A 25,097-nucleotide genomic window follows, 5' to 3' on the forward strand; every position below is an offset into this window, starting at 1 on the left:
CACTTCAGCCTTACTGGCACCTCTGTTCACCATTAGTACTGTCTGTGCTGTGTGTGCATTAAAATACTTACCCATTGTTATCTTCTGCCGTTTCCAGCGATGCTCCGGTCCTCTCCTGTGACCACAATCGTAACTAGCTACCTCACGCAGCGTCTTCTATGTAGACCAGAATTCACTTTCTCAATGTAAGGCTTCATTTTTCTTTTATGAGTATTGTCCGTGTCTTTCACAGATAGCACTCATAGCTATGATAGTCAATGAGGTATTTCACATGTCTGATTTTTTTTCCTTGGACCGAGTAGTCTATGCAAAATTGCGGTGACATGTCAAATATGGATCTGAGTGTCGAATGAAAATCGGCAATGCTAGTCTATCGGTCAGTGAAAAAAATCAGATGCCATCTTTGTCCTGCACATTTTTCAGGACTGATAGATTTGCAAAGTTGAAGATACTTTTTTTTTCCCATCAGAGAAAAACTGATGAAACTCTGAACAAAATCTGATGAAACTTTGACCAAACTCTGATGACAATCACTGATGAAAATCACTGATGAAACTTTGTCCGTTTTTCTAATGTGTGACAAAATTTGACATCTGAATGAGGCCTAAGTCAATGAGATGCAGAGTGAGGCTCTCAAGAAGACAGTAACTAATAGTCTGCGGTGTGAGCCGGTAAGTCATAGCCGTGGTGGCATGATGCAGGAGAAGGACCTGAGCGCTGGAAATGGCAAAAGACAGTTTTGGGTAAGTATGGTGGTGCAATTAAAAAAACACTGCAGTGATACTTTAAAAACATCTAAAAGAACCTAACAGAATTCTACCATTGGCTATCAACACTTTTTAGACAGTTATTACTTATGAGTTCTGTTCAAAGCAATAAAATAATAGAATATAAGGAATAACTGGGGCATGTGTACACAACTATCAGTAGTATGCATTGGTATTGCTTGGTAATAAGGTATTATTTTGCATTATTATGAAGTCATAATTTTGTGGCAGTCAGGGCCTGACAGACCCTTGAAGAATTAGGAAAATGCCTTAAAAAGCATTGTGTTCACAGTCCAATCGTGGTAAGATTTCATTATCTTTCTGCTGGAATAATGCATACTGTACCATATTGAACCCATGCGCTCCTCTTATCTTCTGAAAAGCTGTTATACCAATCTATAGCTACAGCTGTTATGCAAGGCAAGGTTCAGCCGGCTAAGTATCACGTCCATTTTTTTTCTAGTGGGCTTCCTTAGATTAAGACGCCATTTTTAGTTGTTGACATCTTCTTTGGAAGCTTAGATGCATGCTGTATTCCACTGAGGATTTATGCGTTCACATCTCTTTGAAATAGCTGCAGCCTCCAGCTAATCGCAGATAAAGTGATTTGCATAATTTTAGAACTATTTGAAGCCATCATACATGCTAAATAACTCAGAATATCCCCCTTATCTGATTGGACACACTTTACAAGTATTAGATTTCAAACCACAGCTTCTTTACATTATTCATAAGCTGTAGGGAAAATTTTCAGTGCTATCCTGTTATATGGTGCATAGAATATCTTCTTCACAGCGGACCAGAGGCGGACATATTTAACGTGCAGCCTATACAGCTACATTGGGACCCTTTAAGCAAGGCAGTACCATCACCATGAAAAAATGTCTCCAGTTTGCCAGAAAAAGAACTGTGTTTATTACTCGCTTGGTTTACAATTACTGATATATATGAATATAATATGGTAGTATCAGAAAAGGATTTGCTAGAGAGTCATCAGAAAAGAAGTATAAAGGAGACAAAGGCCAAAATTTCACATGATCTTCTTCTATCTATGTCCACCTCTGAACAGGACCACAGTTGAAAGGTATCCTAGATAGCTAGTAGCCAAATAATTCCCCCTATATACGGTTGGCTCAACTCGACTCCCATACAGCTTAGATTATAATCTGCCAAACCCACCAGTTTTGGCTGGACTGACCTGTCATCTATTGTGTATGTGGCCTCCCAACTCTTTCCAATCAGATGATGTCAGAGGAGATAAAGATGGGGCTATCAGGTGAACCTTTATTCTCAGGAGAGATAAATTACTGGGACTATCAGGTGAACCTTTATTCTCAGGAGAGATAAATTACTGCCATACTAGATAGCTAGTTGTCGGCCGAACAATGGTTCTGCCAATCATTCAGCCAATAGCTATCTTTTCTGACTCCCCAATATACTGGTGCTCATCTCTCAACCAAACATTCCGGTGTTCTCTATGAGAGAGCCACTGACAGACACTTATGGGGATGGTTTTTCTTTTGGAGAAGAATAGGCAGTCCAAATTTGGACATGCTGAATACTTCTCTCCCCCGACATCATCGGTTGGGGGAAAGTCAGGAGGCCTCCATACACATTTGACCTCAGGAGAGATAAACTACTGCCATACACAATAGCTAGTTGTCGGCCGAACAATGGTTATGCCAATCCTTCAGTCAACAGCTAACTTCACTGACTCCCCAATACACAGGAGCTCATGTCTCAACCAAACATTCCTGTGTTCTCTATGAGAGAGCCACTACCAGACACCTATGGTGATGGCTTATCTTTTGGAGAAGAACAGCCTGTCCGAATTTGGACATGCTGGATCCCTCTCTCCCCTGACAATTGACCTCAGCCGATCCCACTGATATTAGTTGGTTCCTTCATCATTAGTCAAATGTGCATTGGGGTTTTACTCTGCTCTCACCATAGCACATGAATACTTGGTCAAGCTGAGTAGTCGTGTGTGGGGAGGTCAGAAGCGATAGTTATTAGCCAAATAAGAGCAATCTAAGGTGTTTTGGCACATTAAATGTGTCAATTTGTGGAACATTAGGTTTGCTAACACTGGAATCTGATTTCCTCTTCAGAAGGTACTAAGTGATATTTTGCTAAAAATGAACCCAAAGTAAAGTGTGGAATAAAACAAAATAAAAAAACAGACCTCAGACATGAAAAAACTCCAATGACATATTTATAAAGTACGAGATGACAAAAGCCCCCCTCTAAGACCCTGCTGTTTGATAATACTGTCTGTTTTCCCCTTGGCTGCTTTGAAGTGGGATGGAAATGAGCTGTAACTGCTCACGGCGTCTCTGCTGGGAGATTAACTGCTATTAGGATGCTGGATCCTTTAAAGGCAAATAGACCTCTGATCAAAGCGGTGTTCAAAGCGGTGTTCCCAATTAACCGCTCATTACCTGTCTATCCCTATATAAAAGATTCAGCTTCAATAAACACCAAACGTTCAGCAAGGCCTCGTTGTCTCTGCTAGTCTATGGTACCTGTTAACTACTTTGCAGCCAGCCAGGCTGGAAATGAAAAGGCGACATGAAAAATTATATCAAAGAGGAGAAGAGAGAGAAAGAAGAAAAGAAGGCGGTAATGGTAGGTTAAAAAAATAATGGCATAATTGCCAGTGGATAGAGGACGATTGCAAAAAAGAATATCCAACAGATCTGTATGCAGACAACTAGTTATAGGATCATGGTGCTCAGTGAGCATCATTACCTTTCCGAATGGTGGTGGCTAAGTGCACAATACATCCTGGTTTATAAAAAAAATATAGAGACCAACTTTAACGATCCTTCCTCTGATAGTTTTTATATAGTTTTATGGAAAAGATAAAAGAGAGGTGGTAAAAATAACAAAGATGCTTCATAAAGGCCAAGGGTGCATGTGCAATGGAAATTTGACTGCAAACTAGATTGATAAAATTTAAGAATATCACTTCAATATACTGAAAAGTAGGTTGATAGTATAGTTATTGGACAAAAGAAATTACATTTTAGTTGAAAATTAAGGCCATTTTTCTAAAAGAAACAGAATTCCAAAAATGAGGGCATACCAAGTCAATCTCAAAGTAGGGCTTTAAACAGAACACCGAATTATGGCTCTTTACAACCTCTGACTTATATTCAGCTGGAATGCATCATCCGTATTGGTGCTCAATTTAATGTTATGTTATTATATTACAGTTATTCCTCTACTAAACATGGTGCTGTACAGGGGCACATATGGAATTAACTCAGCTCTGTATTACAGAGCCACAGAAACTGCATAGGAAGATTTTATAAAAAGGAGTGTGGATTAGCAACAGGGATGCCCGAAACACTGAATATTTATTAGTAGAGATGAGAGGAACAGTATGCGGAAGATACAGTTCAAGTCGAATTTCCTGAAATTTTTGAAGATTTTAAGATTCGATTCGCGATTTGCAAAAAAAACTGGCTTGCATATTTCGCCACACTACTGGAGCATCAAAGAGCAGGCTAATTTCATTTTGTGTTGCCACGCAGGCTTTCTCATAATGCCCAGCAGTTATGACATCTAGCAGATTATCATGCCTTGTACAATGGTGGTCAGTACCTCCACCATCACAAATCAGCGGTTCCCAGTGACGCATATGTGTCACCCTGGCCTGGATGCCACAAAATATAATAAAGCTGTGTCTGAGAGCAAGGGGGAGGTTCTCTAGTCAGGGGAACATTAGCATGCAATACCTCCTGTCTCAGGCCAGTAGGGGGAGCAGGCTGCCCCTATAAAAGCTGGAACTGGGGGCAGGGTTAGGGAGAACTGGATAACCTGTCTCAGTACTGAGACTTGTTCCGGAGCAGAGCAGGGACAGAAAGTTGTATTGCACCTAAGAGGAAGTGTGGCAGGAGGAGAGCCACAAGCCAGAGACAAGAGGCGAAGTGAGCCTGTCTTAGCAGATAAAGGACTTAATTTACCAGACTTTGGTGTCTGAGGCTGGGTGGATTCCACATCCCACAGCAGATAACCAGTCCGCAGGGGACTGTATGTTCCTTGGCCTAAGAAACCTGGAGGCTCTGCCACAACAGAAGGGACCAGCAAAGCCGTACCAGGCCGGGAGCAGAAAGGAACCACGTCGCAGGCCATACAGGCGAGAGTACACGGAAAGCTCGGAAACGTGGGCTGTTACCCTAAAAGGAGGAGATAGCCAGAAGGAGCATAGAAAGCACGGTAGGCCTACACCCTCACCCTGACCAGGGCCAATTTCCCCATTGCTCTCAGACATCCAGGTCCCCTCCTAGCCGGGACTGTTTATGGGTCAGTTTACCTGTTTTAGTAAAGGCCCTGGACTGCAACCTGTTGTCTGTGTGCTCCTTCGCGCCTCCAGCACTACCGGTACTGGGACTCTCACCACCATCACTCCCACCATCCATTATACTGCCCTGGGGCCGCACTCTTCCCGTGGGGAGTCACACTACCCTAGCTGCACACCTCATCAGCCCCAGCGGTCTGCATGCAGCGACGGTTCCTAATAACCACAATCCATGGGTGGCGTAGTCGGACATAATCATCAGCGCATAACGGACTACCACTGGCCTGACCACCCTGAGCCACGGAACCGGGTTGCCACTACTACTCCCATCGTTCCCCTACTGCCCGGATCCGAGTGCCCCACGGCCCAGGGGGCGAGTCACATAGTTTATACAACATAGTCGTTTCCATTTCCAGAGTCACTGGGTAAGTCTCTTTCTCCAGTAGTGTGTAAGCTCTTATAGTCAGCAGCATCCTCTCTTTCTTACTCTACTGTAGAGTATAAAGTGCCCAAAAGGAATAAGTGGATTCTCTGCATTGCTGATAAAAATCCAATGGAAGATTCCAGGAGACAGGATTGGTAATAATACAGTTTATTATCGACAACTTTCAAAGTCATCTGACTCCTTCATCAGATTAAAACGTGTGGGTTTTTCTGGATGAAGAAGTTGGATGACTTCAAAATGAGTCGATTTCTTCTTGATAAAGAAGTCAGATGACTTTGAAACACCTTGGTTTCTACCTGATGAAGAAGTCGGATGACTTCGAAATGCGTTGATAAGAAACCGCATCACTACCAATCCTGTCTCCTGGAATCTTCCTATAGATTTTTATCAACATTCAGAGGATCCAGTTATTCCTTTTGGGCACTTTACACTCTACAGGAGAGAGAGAGATAGAGAGGAATCTGCTGACCATGAGAGCTTACACACTACAGAAGAGAGAAGGAGAAGACTTTACTGCAGCAGCTGACAATTTTGAATCCCATCTATTGTGTATTACACAACTATACCAGGTGAGCACCATCTTTACCATACTGTCTTTAATCATTGAATAAGATCCTAAGGCGCTTTTTTGTTCCCCAGTCTTCACTACATATCCTGTAGAGTGTAAGCTCTTATGATCAGTAGGGTCCTCTCTATTTCTCTATCTCCTGTAGAGTGTAAGCTCTTATGGTCAGCAGGGTCATCTCTCTCTCTTATAGATGCAATAGTGAGGAAGGGTGTAACCTTCCCCTGGGACTGAAGTAGTTAGAATTACATATCCCCATAGTTAGGCACTCTCTGAACTGCTATTAGGTCAAGTTATGGGGTTAATTTCAGTGGCGCAGTCAGTGTAGTAAGGGGGAAGCAAATTGACAGGGATAGACATTGGGCATGTCTAGAGGTTAGATATAATTCCTTGTGGGGCTGTTGTACTTTTTATCAGCCACAAGATGCCACTGCTGGGCACAGTTGTCAGTGAGAGGCAAGGCAGTTGCTAAGCAGACGGCTTAGTGGGTGGAGCCTCTGGTGTGCTAAAAGTAGCTGCAGCCGTTATTTTTGAGTCAGTTGAAGCCCTGTCAGGGACGTGACAGGAACTCTTACTTACGGACAGTCAGGGAAATTGGCTGCTAGCCTAGACGGGTAGACGGGGGCTCTCTACCCTCAGACAGTGAATCCGTAGTGTGAATATCTCCTCACACAGGAGTCCCATTAGCCAGCCGGAGAAACTCAATGGAGGTATTGGGCACTTCTAGTCTGCAGGTAGCAGAGGAAAATAGGACTCCAGGATAAGCCATGAGGGAGATAAAGGATCTGGGCACACTGTTGCTGGTGAGGAATCAGCTAAGGAATAGAAACAGAGAGATGCTTCACCTAAAGAGGGCACCAGGGCTGAAGATGATTTTAGCACCTGTATGGGAGACAGGAACCTGTTGGGCCTTATCCAATCTACCAGACTGTAAATATTGTAATTACTCCTTTCCCCCAAGTAAAACCCCAGCTATGGTTAATAACTTTGTGTCCTCTGAAATTATTACTGCCCTGGTCCCAAAAGAGAAATATCTGGAGACAGCTGCGACTGGAAGGTGTGAAGTAAGTGAAGAATGTCACATGCACAGCCACACATCAGAGGGAGAACACAAATTGTCTGTAGGGTGCCAAAGCGAGCAGAGGCCACAACTCGCCCACGACTACCTCGCTGGGGCACCTTACATAGAGTGTAAGCTCTTATGGTCATCAGGGTTCTTTCTCTATCCTCTGCCCCGTGTGTATTTTCCAAGCAATTACAAGCTTTTCAGTATTGATATTTTTGGGGAAAATTCATGTAAGTCAACAATTTGAATTTCAAAAGATCCGCTCATGTCTATTAGCATTTATGGCTTGAGGAAGACATCATTTCAATGTAGAAATGTGTTACCTTATTTTCCATACCATTTATTGTTTCAATGCTAAGAAATATTAATTGTTTCTGACACTTCAGCTGTGCCTGTTGTTATTCAGCAGGCAGCACTATTCCCTTCTTTTTTTTTTTTTTTTCACTTTGTCTTCTGGAAATGATGGTGTAAGAGTCCTCTGCACCAAGGCCTCTTACACCTGTTTCTTTTTTTCTGTTTTACTTTGCCACAAGGACTATGGAGGCCAGGGTACATATGGTTATGCCATATGCATGACATCATACCATTATCCCCCAAAAAAATTTCTTTCAGATGTGAAGGCAAAACTGGGGCAAGCTAATTATGGACAACTACCGGTACATGTCTGAGACAAGTACAGCAGATCCAATTGCCCCCTTACTTTTAGGATGACATTGACGTGGTAATAAATTTAGTTTTGCCAAATGCTATAATCAGAAAGGCTGGTTAAAAAATTGAAGAAAAAAGTAAAATATCTTGAAAGAAACAATAGGCCATAAATTAGGTAACAAAAAGAATTGACATAAATTATAGTGAATCTACAGATACCTTTGAGTTATAGGGCTACTGTATAAAGTATCCCAGCATTGTACCTGATAACAATAGTTAAAGGACACATTTAGCTTTACTCAGTTTAGTTTCTAACGTAAAAGAGAAGGTAACCACTTCAAATAATATTCCATGCAGGAAGATGGTGTAAGATAAGAAGAAACTTCCAAAAGCTTGATATAGATATTGAGGTCCTCCTGGATAAATTAAAAGAATGAGATCCATCTATTAATACATTGTATGTATCTGGGATAATTGTCCTAATTTTCCAGGCCTTACCTTATAAATTATGTTTTCCAGGCCTTACCTGAGGGTCAAACAGCATCCTGGGATACGGCAAAAGAGGATGAAAACCGTAACAAGAACAGATATGGGAACATTATCTCATGTAAGTTTGACTTTAGCTAGGGAACATGGATTAGGTTGGAGACGAGTCCCGGAGAGTCCAAAATATCATCCACTTTTTAACCTATATTTAAATGTTTAGGTGAACACTGTAGGTAAAATTGGCAAACTTTTAAACTAAAAATGTGGACCATCATTTTAAAGAACTACATTATGGCATTTCTCTGTTACTTCTGGAAATTAAGGAATAAATTCACAATTTGGCACTGAGTGCGCTAAAGTATGTGTGAGCATTGAATATAGGAATTTTGAACTGTACTAATCAAACTCAGACTTACCTCTCCATGGCCCAGACCTATAAAGTTAAAGCACAGGTAAGGCCTTTCTCAGAAACTATTGATTTGTTTGGTACGCAAAGAGCGGTCTGAGTTTCATCAGTATTTTAGATGTAAATTGCATCAGTGTTTGGTCAATTTTTACCATCAGTGTTTAATCGGTGATTTACACATATGAAAAAAAATAAAATGACAAAGCTTTTCCTATACATCACAATGTTAATCACAGACAGTACACACATTATATACTGATGCCATCCGTGTGTTGTTCTGTGATTTTCAAGGACCCATAGACTTGTATGGGTAATTTTGTTTTGTGACTCTGAATGATCCAGCTCTAATTAATAACAACCTTAGATTGGGTTCACAAAGCATTTGCCAGTACGTCCAAGTAGCTCCATCGGGACTTATGTCCAAACCTGCAAAAACTGGATTCGGGTATATGATCCGATCGGGCCATTAACTATGATAATGAAGACGGAGTCACAGTGTGCATCATTTTCAGCCATATACGCCTATTGGAGGAGAATAGAAAGACGTAGTCAACTAGGCGTATGCCAACTGTGAATCCATCTGCGTCATTATAGTCAATGGTCCCATCGGCACATACACCCAAATCCTGTTTTGTGGGGGTTCGGACATAAGTTCTAACAGAATCGCTAAACGTATTGGCAAACGCTGTGTGAACACAGCCTTAGGCCACGGCCCCACTATCAGTATTTGGTCAGTATTCGTTCAGTATTTTTTCTCAGGAGTGGGAGACAAAACCAGGAGTGGGTGATAAATGCAGAATTGGTGATTTGTTTCTATTATACCTTTTCTCTGATTGTCCCTCACCTGATTTTGGCTCCCACTCCTGAGAAAAAATACTGACCGAATACTGACCAAATACTGATAGTGGGGCCGTGGCCTTACTCAGATGATTGCTCAGCCAAATATAGAGGCAGTCATCACCCTCAAATATGTGCTACAAAAAAACTGACCAGCACCTAAACGCAAAATGAGTCAAATGTGAACAGGTGCAAGCCGCTGTGACCGTAATAATACAAACAAGTACAGCAGCATGCTGAGTTCACCAAGGTATATATTATAGATAAATATATGATTTATAAAATACAAGTCTATGGACTATACTTATAGAATTGAGGTACTTAGTGCACAAATTGGCCAATTTGCGTGAGCCTATCTGTGACGACAAGGCGTTCCCCGTAGATGGAAACCTACACTATCAAACTTAGACTTACCTCTCCTGGCCTGCCAATTGGTAATTCTTCCACAATATGTATTCCCAGTAATCTCTTCTACGTGGGTCTTTTGACTTAATATGAACCTCTGGTATTTAAAAACTTGTCCTTGTCAATAGCGGTGATTGTGACTTTGTCACTGACTTCATGAGTAACTTTGCCAGCGGAGACATGTGTCATTGTCAGTGAACCGTACATTATGGAGTCAGTGATTCCTGCCTGTCACTTTGCAGCTGACCTTCATGTGACATCTCAGTGTCTCTTTCTCTCAGATGACCACTCACGGGTGCGGCTACAGCTGATAGATGGAGACCCTCATTCAGATTACATTAATGCCAACTATGTGGATGTAAGTTACACATTCCCACTCCTTATGCTTTGCAAAATGATATAATATCACTGTCAATCGGGCTAAATCAATCTGTGGGCTTTTCTCTTACAGGGTTATCATCGACCTCGCCATTACATTGCCACCCAAGGTAATGACTTAAAAAATAAATGTACATTTCAAGCTTTAGGAAGAATAATGGGACCAGGACCCTACTTTATACTGTCAGGACAGAATGTTATTTTCCTGTTGGGTATCCTGGATTTGGCCTTCTAGGCAATGCATACTTGCTACCTATCCGGCACATTGTAGACACTGCCAAGGCCTTCATCATCCTTAATTAAAATTAGACTCCCTGGTATGGAATAATTCCAGATTGGTTTATTACAGCATCTTGTAAACCCGTGCATCAAATAAAAGTCATCATAATGATTTTTATGGTCACTCCCCAACAGGGTTGCCAACCTACTCTTCCATATTTTCTGGACAACTGAACCAAACATCACAGACGGAGCCCAATACATTAGATAGCAAGTCTATAGTGTCAGGACGATACATTCACTGTGAGGTATACTGAGAAGTTGTATATACACATTGTCACTGCAGGTCTGGATGTGACTGGAGTATAAAACATGGTGTAACAGCAGAATACTGGCTGCGGCTCTGGATGTGACTGGAGTATAAGACATGGTGTAACAGCAAAATACTGACTGCAGCTCTGGATGTGACTGGAGAATAAGACATGGTGTAACAGCAGTATACTGTCTGGCTCTCTGGACCTGACTGGAGTATAAGACATGGTGTAACAGCAGAATACTGGCTGCAGCTCTGGACATGACTGGAGTATAAGACATGGTGTAACAGCAAAATACTGACTGCAGCTCTGGATGTGACTGGAGTATAAGACATGGTGTAACAGCAAAATACTGGCTGCTGCTCTGGATGTGACTGGAGTATAAGACATGGTATAACAGCAGAATACTGACTGCAGCTCTGGATGTGACTGGAGTATAAGACCTGATGTAACAGCAGAATACTGACTGCAGCTCCCAAGTCCCAGCCTCTCAGTCTGAATCCGTATGATAGGTTATGTGCCCACGATGCAGAAATGCTCCGGATTTTTCTGAGCGTTTCTGCATCTCCCTGGCAGAAAAAATGCATGCGGATTGTACATGCGGATTGTACATGCGGATTGTACATGCGTTTTCCTGCCAGGGACAAGCGGATGTGAAGCGTTCTTCACTTGCATTTCCGCATGCGGGTTGACAAGCTCTTTCCAAGCGATTTTAGCATCACTTGGAAAGTGCTTGTCAACTTGGTCACACTATATAAATCCATGCAACCGGCATGAATTTATATACTGTGACCGAAAAAATGGTAAAAAATAAATATTATACTTACTTTATGATGGCCCCCGGTGTCCTTGTCTTGGCTTGCCGGTAGCTCGCGGTACACTGAAGGACCTGCCGACGTCAGCGGTCGCGTAACCCGTCACATGACTAAATGACGTCAGCGCAGGTCCTTCAGTCCACCGCGAGCTGCCGGCAAGCCGATACAAGGAGACCGGGGGCCATCAGAAGGTAAGTATAATATTTATTTTTTATTTTATTCTTTTTTTTACAGGTTCTATGGTACCCGAGTCCAGAGGAGAGTCTCCTGTCCTCCACACTCAGGTACCATCCGCACATTGAAACGCATTGAATCCGCATGTACAGATGCAGTGATGCTTATTCCATGCGTTCCAATGCAAGTCAATGGCAGCGAAAATACTGCGCTTCCGCAAAATAATTGGTAATGCTGCGTTTTTTTCCGCAATGATAATCCGCAGCGGAAATTTCCACAGCATGTGCACAGCACATGCGGATTATCATTGAGGAACATGGCAAACCTTCTACCATGCGTTTTTTAAGCATTTCTGCAGCGGAGTTGCCACTGCGGAAACGCTTCAAAACCGCATAGTGGGCACACAGCCTTAGTGTGTTTGTTATCCACATGTTATAGGGCATGCATCTCTGGTGATCTTTGGTGATGAAAAAAAATCACGGATGGTTCTCTCTCTGCCACACACTACAGACAGCAGAAAAAAGCACCTGTTTTTTGTGGACTGTCCATGAATTTATGGATGGTTGGTAAATATATAGCAACTATGAGGGATTTATACCGATTTATAAATGAGGGATTTATACCGATTTATAAATGAGGGATATATACTGATTTATAAATGAGGAATTTATACCGATTTAACTCATAGATGTATTTCTAGTTGATTTACGCATTATATAAATGTGCCATTTACTTGGTAGTTGAAAGGAAACCATGTGACATATTGCATTATATCATATGTTCACCCCCTAGGCCCTATGCAAGAGACAGTAAAGGATTTTTGGCGGATGATCTGGCAGGAAAATTCAGTCAGCGTGGTGATGGTGACAAATCTGGTGGAAGTCGGAAGGGTACGAGACCTAAACTTGATAAAAGAATACTGCTAATCATTGTAACGCGTTAGGGGTGAGGAATGGGTTAGGGCTAAAAAGCTTGTGTAGTACAAAAAGTCTGGAGAAATCGTAAATCTGATAAAAGACAGGAAAACACTACCAGAAATCACAAAAAGCAATTGGGATAAAAAGTTGAAAGCAAAAATCTCTCTCTGTTAGGTAAAAGCCTGCACTCCGTGCCTAGTGTTCAATCTTGCTAGATGAATCATCTAGTTATATCTAGCCTTAGATGTCTTCTATTTCCAGTCTTCCATATGAAATGTAAAAATAAGTCATTATTATGTTTATCAGAAGGTGACTCAAGCACATGAATATGAAATGTTAACAATCTAGTTCTTCATTCATTTCACTATAAACAACCAGGAGCTGTAAGCCTCGAAATACAATGACCTCATCTTCTAGATGTACAGTATAAGGAAGGTAGAGGGGGATATATCAATAAGCGTTGTGTGATCTATTAATATGCCAAGTGGTTTTCCATTTTCCCCTATTATGACCCACGGAACAAAACTCTGCTTGCTAACAATGAAGTTCCTTGTGAGATTAAGCACTGAAGAACTTGGCACTCGTGGAAAGTTGGAAATTACTGTTTCATTTACATGTGCAATCCACAGTGTAATGCATAACGTTTTGGTCAGACCCCTGACCTTCATCAGATTCACGGATTGCTTTTAGACAGGGGTTTAGAAAATGTAAACCATGTGCTCAGAGAATAGCGTGTCACTGCTGGAGAAATAGTGCTATTATATGGGATAGGACCCTACTTGAGCACTAGCCAATAATACAAGTGCCATGTTTCTGTGAGATTGAGTCCTTCACTAATTTTTTGCTACCTAATAGGAAGAAGATTAGGACCGACAAAGACAGAGTCGCCACTCCACAAGAGCCCTCTATTGCATGTATACAGTACAGATGAAAAGTTTGGACACACCTTCTCATTTAAAGATTTTTCTGTATTTTCATGACTATGAAAATTGTACATTCACACTGAAGGCATCAAAACTATGAATTAACACATGTGAAATTATATACTTAACAAAAAAGTGTGAAACAACTGAAAATATGTCTTATATTCTAGGTTCTTCAAAGTAGCCACCTTTTTGCTTTGATGACTGCTTTGCACACTCTTGGCATTCTCTTGATGAGCTTCAAGAGGTAGTCACCGGAAATGGTTTTCACTTCACAGGTGTGCCCTGTCAGGTTTAATAAATGGGATTTCTTGCCTTATAAATGGGGTTGGGACCATCAGTTGTGTTGAAGTCTGGTGGATACACAGCTGATAGTCCTACTGAATAGACTGTTAGAATTTGTATTATGGCAAGAAAAAAGCAGCTAAGTAAAGAAAAACGAGTGGCCATCATTACTTTAAGAAATGAAGGTCAGTTAGTGCGAAAAATTGGGAAAACTTTGAAAGTGTCCCCAAGTGCAGTTGCAAAAACCAAGTGCTACAAAGAAACTGGCTTATATGAGGACCGCCCCAGGAAAGGAAGACCAAGAGTCACCTCTGCCTCTGAGGATAAGTTTATCCGAGTCACCAGCCTCAGAAATCGCAGGTTAACAGCAGCTCAGATTAGAGACCAGGTCAATGCCACACAGAGTTCTAGCAGCAGACACATCTCTTCAACAACTGTTAAGAGGAGACTTTGTGCAGCAGGCCTTCATGGTAAAATAGCTGCTAGGAAACCACTGCTAAGGACAGGCAACAAGCAAAAGAGACTTGTTTGGGCTAAACAACACAAGGAATGGACATTAGACCAGTGAAAATCTGTGCTTTGGTCTGATAAGTCCAAATTTGAGATCTTTGGTTCCAACCACCTTGTCTTTGTGCAACGCAGAAAAGGTGAACGGATGGACTCTACATGCCTGGTTCCCACCGTGAAGCATGGAGGAGGAGGTGTGATGGTGTGGGGGTGCTTTGCTGGTGACACTGTTGGGGATTTATTCAAAATTGAAGGCATACTGAACCAGCATGGCTACCACAGCATCTTGCAGCGGCATGCTATTCCATCCGGTTTGCGTTTAGTTGGACCATCATTTATTTTTCAACAGGACAATGACCCCAAACACACCTCCAGGCTGTGTAAGGGCTATTTGACCAAGATGGAGAGTGATGGGGTGCTACGCCAGATGATCTGGCCTCCACAGTCACCAGACCTGAACCCAATCGAGATGGTTTGGGGTGAGCTGGACCGCAGAGTGAAGGCAAAAGGGCCAACAAGTGCTAAGCATCTCTGGGAACTCCTTCAAGATTGTTGGAAGACCATTTCCGGTGACTACCTTTTGAAGCTCATCAAGAGAATGCCAAGAGTGTGCAAAGCAGTCATCAAAGCAAAAGGTGGCTACTTTGAAGAACCTAGAATATAAGACATATTTTCAGTTGTTTCACACTTTTTTGTTAAGTATTGTAATGCAGTGACTTGCTGGCATTACGGTAATGGTCCAGCATGTGTTTTACCTGACCATGTACCTTCCCCCTCAGGTGATTGGTCACATGACTGTGACATAGCACAGGTCCTGCGCGCACAGAATGTCTGTCTGATCACATGACTGTGACATCAGCAAGGTCCTTCCTGTCTGTGTGTGTGTGTGTGTGTGTGTGTGCACGGGATGGATATATAAACCTTGTTTGATGGGAGACAGGTGTGTTCTGTGAGAGAGGCGTAAGGCCTGTTCCCGTGTGTGTGGGACACCGACCGTGTGAGGCCTAGCGAGGCCGAGTGAAACCTGGCAGCCCGAAAGGCCGAGACTGGATCCTGTGAGTGGATGCTAGTGGCCTTGGAAGGCAGAGGCTTGATGAAGAGTCCTGAAAGGCAAAGCCTGGATCCTGTGTGGATGTCAGTGGCCTTTGAGGGAACGACGGCTAGAGACCCCCACCTGGGAAGCCGCAAAGCCTCAGTGGTGGCGGATTAAAAGGACTGCAGCAGCTAAACCCGGCAAAGGTAATACCCTGTGTTATATGGACATTAATATGGACATTGCTATGTTATTACCTTGCTGAAGGCTGTACCTGGAGCAAGTGGGCCGGTCTGCCACTTGGCTCGTGAACATTATATATATATGTGTGTCGGCGTGCCACTGAGTTGGACCCGGTGAACTGTGGTTTATGAAGTGCAATAAACTGCCTCATTGTGAAATACCGGAAGGACATTGCTGGTGTTCTTTGATTTACCCGATGCAGCGAGTATCCCCCATTATGATGACTAGTGCTGCCTTACAGTATATAATTCCACATGTGTTAATTCATAGTTTTGATGCCTTCAGTGTGAATGTACAATTTTCATAGTCATGAAAATACAGAAAAATCTTTAAATGAGATGGTGTGTCCAAACTTTTGGTCTGTACTGTATATATGTTCTCCATTCACATTTTAATAAAAAATAAACCTTCTGTTTTTAATTAAATTCTAGGTCAAGTGTGTCAGGTACTGGCCTGACGATACTGAAGTCTACAGTGACATTAAGGTATCCCTTATAGAAACAGAACCATTGGCAGAGTATGTCATCAGGACGTTTACAGTGCAAAAGGTAAATCATATAATTAGGCCAACCATATCAGAGATTTATTAAGTGATTCGTTTCTGATATTAGGATGTTCATGCATCTTGTTTGTTCTTCTAGAAAGGATCTCATGACATTCGGGAGATTCGGCAATTTCACTTCACCAGCTGGCCAGATCACGGTGTACCATGTTATGCCACTGGTCTTTTGGGCTTTGTCAGACAGGTGAAGTTCCTTAACCCACCAGATGCGGGACCTATCACTGTGCATTGCAGGTAACAATATGTTTCACAATAGCAAGAAAGAAAAAATCTTCTTCACTATTACTGATTCATACTGTATGGTTTTGTTTGGCCAAGTGTGATTTGGAAACCCTGAACAGCATTGAAATACATGATATAGTGACAATATCTTCCCTCACACTAACGGTACTGTTCCCTTGGCGGCCTGCAATGTAGTGTAGTGGAGAGGCCATTATAGTTAACAACAGAAAGTATTTTACTGAAGTAGAAGTTGAAAAGATATAACATATAACGCATCAGACTGGATGGTGTTCACACTTGGATTTGACAGATTTGATAGTAGAGATGGTTGGTTATACATGGCAGTACTTTCTATTTCATCTTCAACATGATCACACAATCATACAGTTCCATATTAGCAGAATCCTTCTGTGCTGCTTCCTACCCAACAGCTACTGCAGCTACATTTCCAGATGCTCCCATCACGCAAGAAATGGAATTCCTTCTCGAAATCTTACACACTATGTTGGCAACTTGTAATCCACCACTTTATTAGGGCGACCTTGTCGAGCCCAGAACAGTCTTAGGACTACTAATAGTTCTGCTCCACCGTTGTTCCCAACTATACTCCCATTTGGTCCTCTCCCAGCTTTCCACTAAGCTGTACCCACTTCAAGGATAATGCTTCTGCCACTTTTACTGGATTCCTCTTCTGATAGAATCTGCTTTCTGTCTGGCTGATGCTCTTTGTGCTGTAACTACAGGCACTCTGATGTACAAGGTCTCAAGAGCCCCTTATATAGCTGAAGCCTCTCCCTGAGATTCCCACTAATTGCTAACCCATTCTTTACCAAAACTCCCGCAGCTAGCAATAGTTTTCACAGTACACTTATAAACCAATGCAGCAGCTGAGAAATGCATTAATATAACACAATGCAATTATTATATGATCTTCAGGGGATGCTGATCATTTCTCCACTCTCTTACAATACTACACACAAACCATTAATGTCCACCATGGGCATTAAGTTCCCTTTGCTTTGTCTGCCCTTCTCTTTGCCCTAGTATTGGATAAAAAATTATATGACCCTTAGTTATTTCTTCTGTCTTGTTGCCGATAGAGAGGACATATATATTTTGCATTTTGTATGTTCCATTGGAATGTAGAAAGCCACCAATATGAGTATGTCATCCTTTGCAATGGGTCAAATTGTAGCTGCTTGGGCTGACTCCTAAGTAATTACACACTTTTGTGTTGCACATGAAAACCTTCTGCACACATGTACTCTTTAGTATTAAGATACAATTTTATTATAGTACTTTTTTTCTTTTATCGTAATAACAATTCCAAATTAATTTGCCCACTTGAGTCAAACTCTTCATCCGCCACAAGTCATGATAGTGCCCTGGGAGTTGTACCAGATGGGTGTACGTAGTAATGAGAACAGAACTACCATCAATATATTTAGGTCTCTTCCTTAGAATTCATTCTAGTTTTATTCCAAATTGAAAGCTGCAAATCTTTTACCAGTTTTAGGGTATTTGGAAGAAATAATAATAATGGTTTTAAATTATTTTTTTTCTAATGACCTGTAATCAACTGAAATGAGCTTGTAATAGTATACTCCTAATTTGGATTTTCATGCTATTATCTACAGTAATGTTAGGAAATAATACTTATAGAACCTTTCACTATTAATAATGACTTTACTCCATAGCGCTGGAGCTGGGAGAACTGGCTGTTTTATAGCCATCGATATTATGCTGGACATGGCGGAGAATGAAGGAGTGGTGGACATATTCAACTGCGTGCGGGAGCTGAGAGCTCAGAGAGTCAACATGGTGCAGACCGAGGTAAGATGAATTTATCCAAAGAGCATTGGATGAGGTTATAGCTGTAATGTTCAAAAGGTAATTACTGGCCTACGCTACAACATCGAAAATGAAACACCTAAAGGAATATTACACCTGGTCAGCAGCAAAACGAATTGGTGGCCTGTGGGCTGTGTAACCTTCCATGTGATTCTAATACACTCCTCGTACATAATTCAAGAGATTTCTTATCTATCTATCTATATAGACACACACATACAGTGGGTACGGAAAGTATTCAGACCCCTTTAATTTTTTCACTCTTTGTTTCACTGCAGCCATTTGGTAAATTCTAAAAACTTCATTTTTCTTCTCATTAAAGTACACTCTGCACCCCATTTTGACTGAAAAAAACAGAAATGTAGAAATTTTTGCAAATTTATTAAAAATGAAAAACTGAAATATCACATAGTCATATGTATTCAGACCCTTTGCTGAGACACTCAAATTTAAGTCACATGCTGTCCATTTCCTTGTGATCCTCCTTGAGATGGTTCTACTCCTTCATTGGAGTCCAGCTGTGTTTAATTAAACTGATACGACTTGATTTGGCACACACCTGTCTGTATAAGACCTCACAACTCACAGTGCATGTCAGACCAAATGAGAATCATGAGCTCAAAGGAACTGCCCAAGGAGCTCAGAGACAGAATTGTTACAAGGCACAGATCTGGCCATGGTTACAAAAGAACTTCTGCATTACTCAAGGTTCCTAAGAGCACAGTGGCCTCCATAATCCTTAAATGGAAGAAGTTTAGGACCACCAGAAGTCTTCCTAGACCTGGCCGTCCAACCAAACTGAGCAATCGTGGGAGAAGAGCCTTGGTGAGAGAGGTAAAGAAGAACCCCAAGATCACTGTGGCCGAGCTCCAGAGATGCAGTAGGGAGATGGGAGAAAGTTCCACAAAGTCAACTATCACTGCAGCCCTCCACTAGAGATGAGCGTTGTTCTACTCGAACTGTTCGCCAATCTCAAATTCGAGCTGTTTTGGGCGGTGTTCGAGCCGTTCGGCGAACACGAACAATTTGAGAAAAATTCGGCTGTTCGAGATTATGTTCGATAACTGTTCGTGCACCAAAATCATAACTGGATTTTTTCTCAGTAATGATGAAAATTAATGTTAATACGCAGTTTGAGTGTACAGCGGGGTTGGGGGGAGGGGCAGGGGATGGATCTCTGCAGGAACAATGAAGATCTCCATTTTTTTTTCTCTTTCCCGCATTTGCAGTGGGGAGGTGCAATCTGTCAGCCTATCAGCAGCGCACACACGGAGCGAAGTGCTTTTTTTCACACAAGCAAGGGCATGTGTCATTGGCAGTGTATGTCACATGTCCTTGCCCTATAAGACCAAGCCATTTTCCCCGTCGCCACCATTTTCTCACTGCTGCAGCTGCGTGTTAGACGGCACCGCTGTTGCTGTGTGAGCTATACCTTGTTAATTTCAAGCCAATTTTCGCACAAATATACAGATAGCTTGGGAGTAGGGAATAGTTGTGATTGCAGTCCTTTTAAGGACTAGGTTACAGCATTTCCTACGACTTTTATCAGGGAGGTCTGTGCTCTTAAATAGATAGAATGTGGGAGTAAAGACTAATTGTAATTGGAGTCCTTTTCAGGACTAGGTTACATCAGTTCCTATCAGTTTTTGCCAGGCAGGTCTGTGCCAGTGCTGTGCAAGTTTTTTTCACAGCATTTGGCTGAATCTACCAAAGCTAATCCTTTTTGGCCTATTGCAGAGTGTGTTAGTCAGTGGAGTAGCCTATCTGTGTTGCAAGATATACCACCTGTGTATAGAATACCAATTTTTTTACTGCACCTAGTGAAGTAAAATCTTTTGGGCATAGCATCATTCTATTAGTCCATCTATACTGACCTCCATCAGGTTGCAAACTGAATATAATTTTTTTCTGCATCTAGCTCTAAAAAAATATTTGGCCTTCTAGCAGTGTGTCGGACTTTCTCTATTAGTCCATCTATACTGACCTCCATCAGGTTGCAAATTAAAAATAATTTTTATCTGCATCTACAGTACCTCTGAAAAAATATTTGGGCTTCTAGCTGTGTGTGGGACTTGTTGTATTAGTCCATCTATACTGACCTCCATCAGGTTGCAAACTGAATATATTTTTTTCTGCATCTACCTCTGAAAAAATATTGGGCTTCTAGCTGTGTGTGGGACTTGTTGTATTAGTCCATCTATACTGACCTCCATCAGGTTGCAAACTGAATATATTTTTTTCTGCATCTACCTCTGAAAAAATATTTGGGCTTCTAGCTGTGTGTGGGACTTGTTGTATTAGTCCATCTATACTGACCTCCATCAGGTTGCAAACTGAATATATTTTTTTCTGCATCTACCTCTGAAAAAATATTGGGCTTCTAGCTGTGTGTGGGACTTGTTGTATTAGTCCATCTATACTGACCTCCATCAGGTTGCAAACTGAATATATTTTTTTCTGCATCTACCTCTGAAAAAATATTGGGCTTCTAGCTGTGTGTGGGACTTGTTGTATTAGTCCATCTATACTGACCTCCATCAGGTTGCAAACTGAATATATTTTTTTCTGCATCTACCTCTGAAAAAATATTGGGCTTCTAGCTGTGTGTGGGACTTGTTGTATTAGTCCATCTATACTGACCTCCATCAGGTTGCAAACTGAATATATTTTTTTCTGCATCTACCTCTGAAAAAATATTGGGCTTCTAGCTGTGTGTGGGTCTTGTTCTATTAATCCATCTATACAGACCTCCATCAGGTTGCAAACTGAATATAATTTTTTTCTGCATCTAGCTCTGAAAAAATATTTGGCCTTCTAGCAGTATGTGGGACTTTCTCTGTTAGTCCATCTCTACTGACCTCCATCAGGTTGCAAACTGAATATAATTTTTTTCTGCATCTAGCTCTGAAAAAATATTTGGCCTTCTAGCAGTGTGTCGGACTTTCTCTATTAGTCCATCTATACTGACCTCCATCAGGTTGCAAATTAAAAATAATATTTATCTGCATCTACAGTACCTCTGAAAAAATATTTGGGCTTCTAGCTGTGTGTGGGACTTGTTGTATTAGTCCATCTATACTGACCTCCATCAGGTTGCAAACTGAATATATTTTTTTCTGCATCTACCTCTGAAAAAATATTGGGCTTCTAGCTGTGTGTGGGACTTGTTGTATTAGTCCATCTATACTGACCTCCATCAGGTTGCAAACTGAATATATTTTTTTCTGCATCTACCGCTGAAAAAATATTGGGCTTCTAGCTGTGTGTGGGACTTGTTGTATTAGTCCATCTATACTGACCTCCATCAGGTTGCAAACTGAATATATTTTTTTCTGCATCTACCTCTGAAAAAATATTGGGCTTCTAGCTGTGTGTGGGTCTTGTTCGATTAATCCATCTATACAGACCTCCATCAGGTTGCAAACTGAATATAATTTTTTTCTGCATCTAGCTCTGAAAAAATATTTGGCCTTCTAGCAGTGTGTGGGACTTTCTCTGTTAGTCCATCTATACTGACCTCCATCAGGTTGCAAACTGAATATAATTTTTTTCTGCATCTAGCTCTGAAAAAATATTTGGCCTTCTAGCAGTGTGTCGGACTTTCTCTATTAGTCCATCTATACTGACCTCCATCAGGTTGCAAATTAAAAATAATATTTATCTGCATCTACAGTACCTCTGAAAAAATATTTGGGCTTCTAGCTGTGTGTGGGACTTGTTGTATTAGTCCATCTATACTGACCTCCATCAGGTTGCAAACTGAATATATTTTTTTCTGCATCTACCTCTGAAAAAATATTGGGCTTCTAGCTGTGTGTGGGACTTGTTGTATTAGTCCATCTATACTGACCTCCATCAGGTTGCAAACTGAATATATTTTTTTCTGCATCTACCTCTGAAAAAATATTGGGCTTCTAGCTGTGTGTGGGACTTGTTGTATTAGTCCATCTATACTGACCTCCATCAGGTTGCAAACTGAATATATTTTTTTCTGCATCTACCTCTGAAAAAATATTGGTCTTCTAGCTGTGTGTGGGTCTTGTTCGATTAATCCATCTATACAGACCTCCATCAGGTTGCAAACTGAATATAATTTTTTTCTGCATCTAGCTCTGAAAAAATATTTGGCCTTCTAGCAGTGTGTGGGACTTTCTCTGTTAGTCCATCTATACTGACCTCCATCAGGTTGCAAACTGAATATAATTTTTTTCTGCATCTAGCTCTGAAAAAATATTTGGCCTTCTAGCAGTGTGTCGGACTTTCTCTATTAGTCCATCTATACTGACCTCCATCAGGTTGCAAATTAAAAATAATTTTTATCTGCATCTACAGTACCTCTGAAAAAATATTTGGGCTTCTAGCTGTGTGTGGGACTTGTTGTATTAGTCCATCTATACTGACCTCCATCAGGTTGCAAACTGAATATATTTTTTTCTGCATCTACCTCTGAAAAAATATTGGGCTTCTAGCTGTGTGTGGGACTTGTTGTATTAGTCCATCTATACTGACCTCCATCAGGTTGCAAACTGAATATATTTTTTTCTGCATCTACCTCTGAAAAAATATTGGGCTTCTAGCTGTGTGTGGGACTTGTTGTATTAGTCCATCTATACTGACCTCCATCAGGTTGCAAACTGAATATATTTTTTTCTGCATCTACCTCTGAAAAAATATTGGGCTTCTAGCTGTGTGTGGGTCTTGTTCTATTAATCCATCTATACAGACCTCCATCAGGTTGCAAACTGAATATAATTTTTTTCTGCATCTAGCTCTGAAAAAATATTTGGCCTTCTAGCAGTGTGTGGGACTTTCTCTGTTAGTCCATCTATACTGACCTCCATCAGGTTGCAAACTGAATATAATTTTTTTCTGCATCTACCTCTGAAAAAATATTTGGCCTTCTAGCAGTGTGTCGGACTTTCTCTATTAGTCCATCTATACTGACCTCCATCAGGTTGCAAATTAAAAATAATTTTTATCTGCATCTACAGTACCTCTGAAAAAATATTTGGGCTTCTAGCTGTGTGTGGGACTTGTTGTATTAGTCCATCTATACTGACCTCCATCAGGTTGCAAACTGAATATATTTTTTTCTGCATCTACCTCTGAAAAAATATTGGGCTTCTAGCTGTGTGTGGGACTTGTTGTATTAGTCCATCTATACTGACCTCCATCAGGTTGCAAACTGAATATATTTTTTTCTGCATCTACCTCTGAAAAAATATTGGGCTTCTAGCTGTGTGTGGGACTTGTTGTATTAGTCCATCTATACTGACCTCCATCAGGTTGCAAACTGAATATATTTTTTCTGCATCTACCTCTGAAAAAATATTGGGCTTCTAGCTGTGTGTGGGACTTGTTGTATTAGTCCATCTATACTGACCTCCATCAGGTTGCAAACTGAATATATTTTTTTCTGCATCTACCTCTGAAAAAATATTGTGCTTCTAGCTGTGTGTGGGTCTTGTTCTATTAATCCATCTATACAGACCTCCATCAGGTTGCAAACTGAATATAATTTTTTTCTGCATCTAGCTCTGAAAAAATATTTGGCCTTCTAGCAGTGTGTGGGACTTTCTCTGTTAGTCCATCTATACTGACCTCCATCAGGTTGCAAACTGAATATAATTTTTTTCTGCATCTAGCTCTGAAAAAATATTTGGCCTTCTAGCAGTGTGTCGGACTTTCTCTATTAGTCCATCTATACTGACCTCCATCAGGTTGCAAATTAAAAATAATTTTTATCTGCATCTACAGTACCTCTGAAAAAATATTTGGGCTTCTAGCTGTGTGTGGGACTTGTTGAATTAGTCCATCTATACTGACCTCCATCAGGTTGCAAACTGAATATATTTTTTTCTGCATCTACCTCTGAAAAAATATTGGGCTTCTAGCTGTGTGTGGGACTTGTTGTATTAGTCCATCTATACTGACCTCCATCAGGTTGCAAACTGAATATATTTTTTTCTGCATCTACCTCTGAAAAAATATTGGGCTTCTAGCTGTGTGTGGGACTTGTTGTATTAGTCCATCTATACTGACCTCCATCAGGTTGCAAATTGAATATAATTTTTTTCTGCATCTAACCCAGCCAATAGTTTTGGTCTAATACCACAGTTTGGCCACTCAGCTCTGCTCGGTTACCATCCATTGTTTTTTTGTGCAAACAACTCCAAAGTTGTGAATTAGTTAACCACCAAAATGAGTGGAAAAAGGCCTGCTGCTGGTGGAAAGGGGAATAGGCATGTTGGGAAGGGGAAAAAAGGTTGTGTCCGTGGGGTAGGTGTTAAAGCAACAGTAACATCTGCAGAAGAAAGACCATCTTCCAGCCAAACTAAAATGTCTACTTCTTTTAGCGGACAATGTGATAAGATCCCTTTCTTACGGCCACGCCAATCGCTACAAATTCCAGATGAGGCACAAAAACAGCAGGTGCTTCAACGGATATCAAGTGCTCCTTTAAGTGGGCTCTCCTCCACATCAACTTCAACATCACAAATACTCCAGTCCTCAAAGGTGTCACCCCAATCGCACTTGCTTCCTCACAGCTCCCAAATCTCCAGCTGCCCGTCTGAGTATGAGGTAGAACAGATGATTGAGTCTGCAGAGCTGTTTACTCATACTATAGCCTGGGAATCAGAGGTCGACTCCTGCGCTTCTGTGAATCCAGACGAGGAAATGATCTGCACTGATGCCCAGAATCTTTATGAGTCGGATCCAGGA

The 25,097-nt window shown here is 41.2% G+C and overlaps 1 protein-coding gene across 4 annotated transcripts in view; it reads left to right on the forward strand.

Annotated features, from left to right (window-relative positions):
* The window catches only part of PTPRT (protein tyrosine phosphatase receptor type T), a 526,727-nt gene that overhangs the window by 417,504 nt on the left and 84,126 nt on the right, over positions 1 to 25,097 (forward strand). For all 4 annotated transcript variants that reach the window (XM_073683800.1, XM_073683802.1, XM_073683803.1 and 1 more), the window contains 7 exons: positions 8,317 to 8,404; positions 10,213 to 10,289; positions 10,383 to 10,419; positions 12,624 to 12,721; positions 16,171 to 16,287; positions 16,381 to 16,535; positions 18,221 to 18,356. In XM_073683800.1, coding sequence (XP_073539901.1) covers positions 8,317 to 8,404; positions 10,213 to 10,289; positions 10,383 to 10,419; positions 12,624 to 12,721; positions 16,171 to 16,287; positions 16,381 to 16,535; positions 18,221 to 18,356 — 708 coding nt within the window. The remainder of the gene's footprint in view (positions 1 to 8,316; positions 8,405 to 10,212; positions 10,290 to 10,382; positions 10,420 to 12,623; positions 12,722 to 16,170; positions 16,288 to 16,380; positions 16,536 to 18,220; positions 18,357 to 25,097) is intronic.

The sequence above is a fragment of the Phyllobates terribilis genome, unplaced genomic scaffold, assembly GCF_046119375.1.
Source record: "Phyllobates terribilis strain yellow unplaced genomic scaffold, ASM4611937v1 Scaffold_5__5_contigs__length_657084704, whole genome shotgun sequence".
Lineage (NCBI taxonomy): Eukaryota > Metazoa > Chordata > Amphibia > Anura > Dendrobatidae > Phyllobates > Phyllobates terribilis.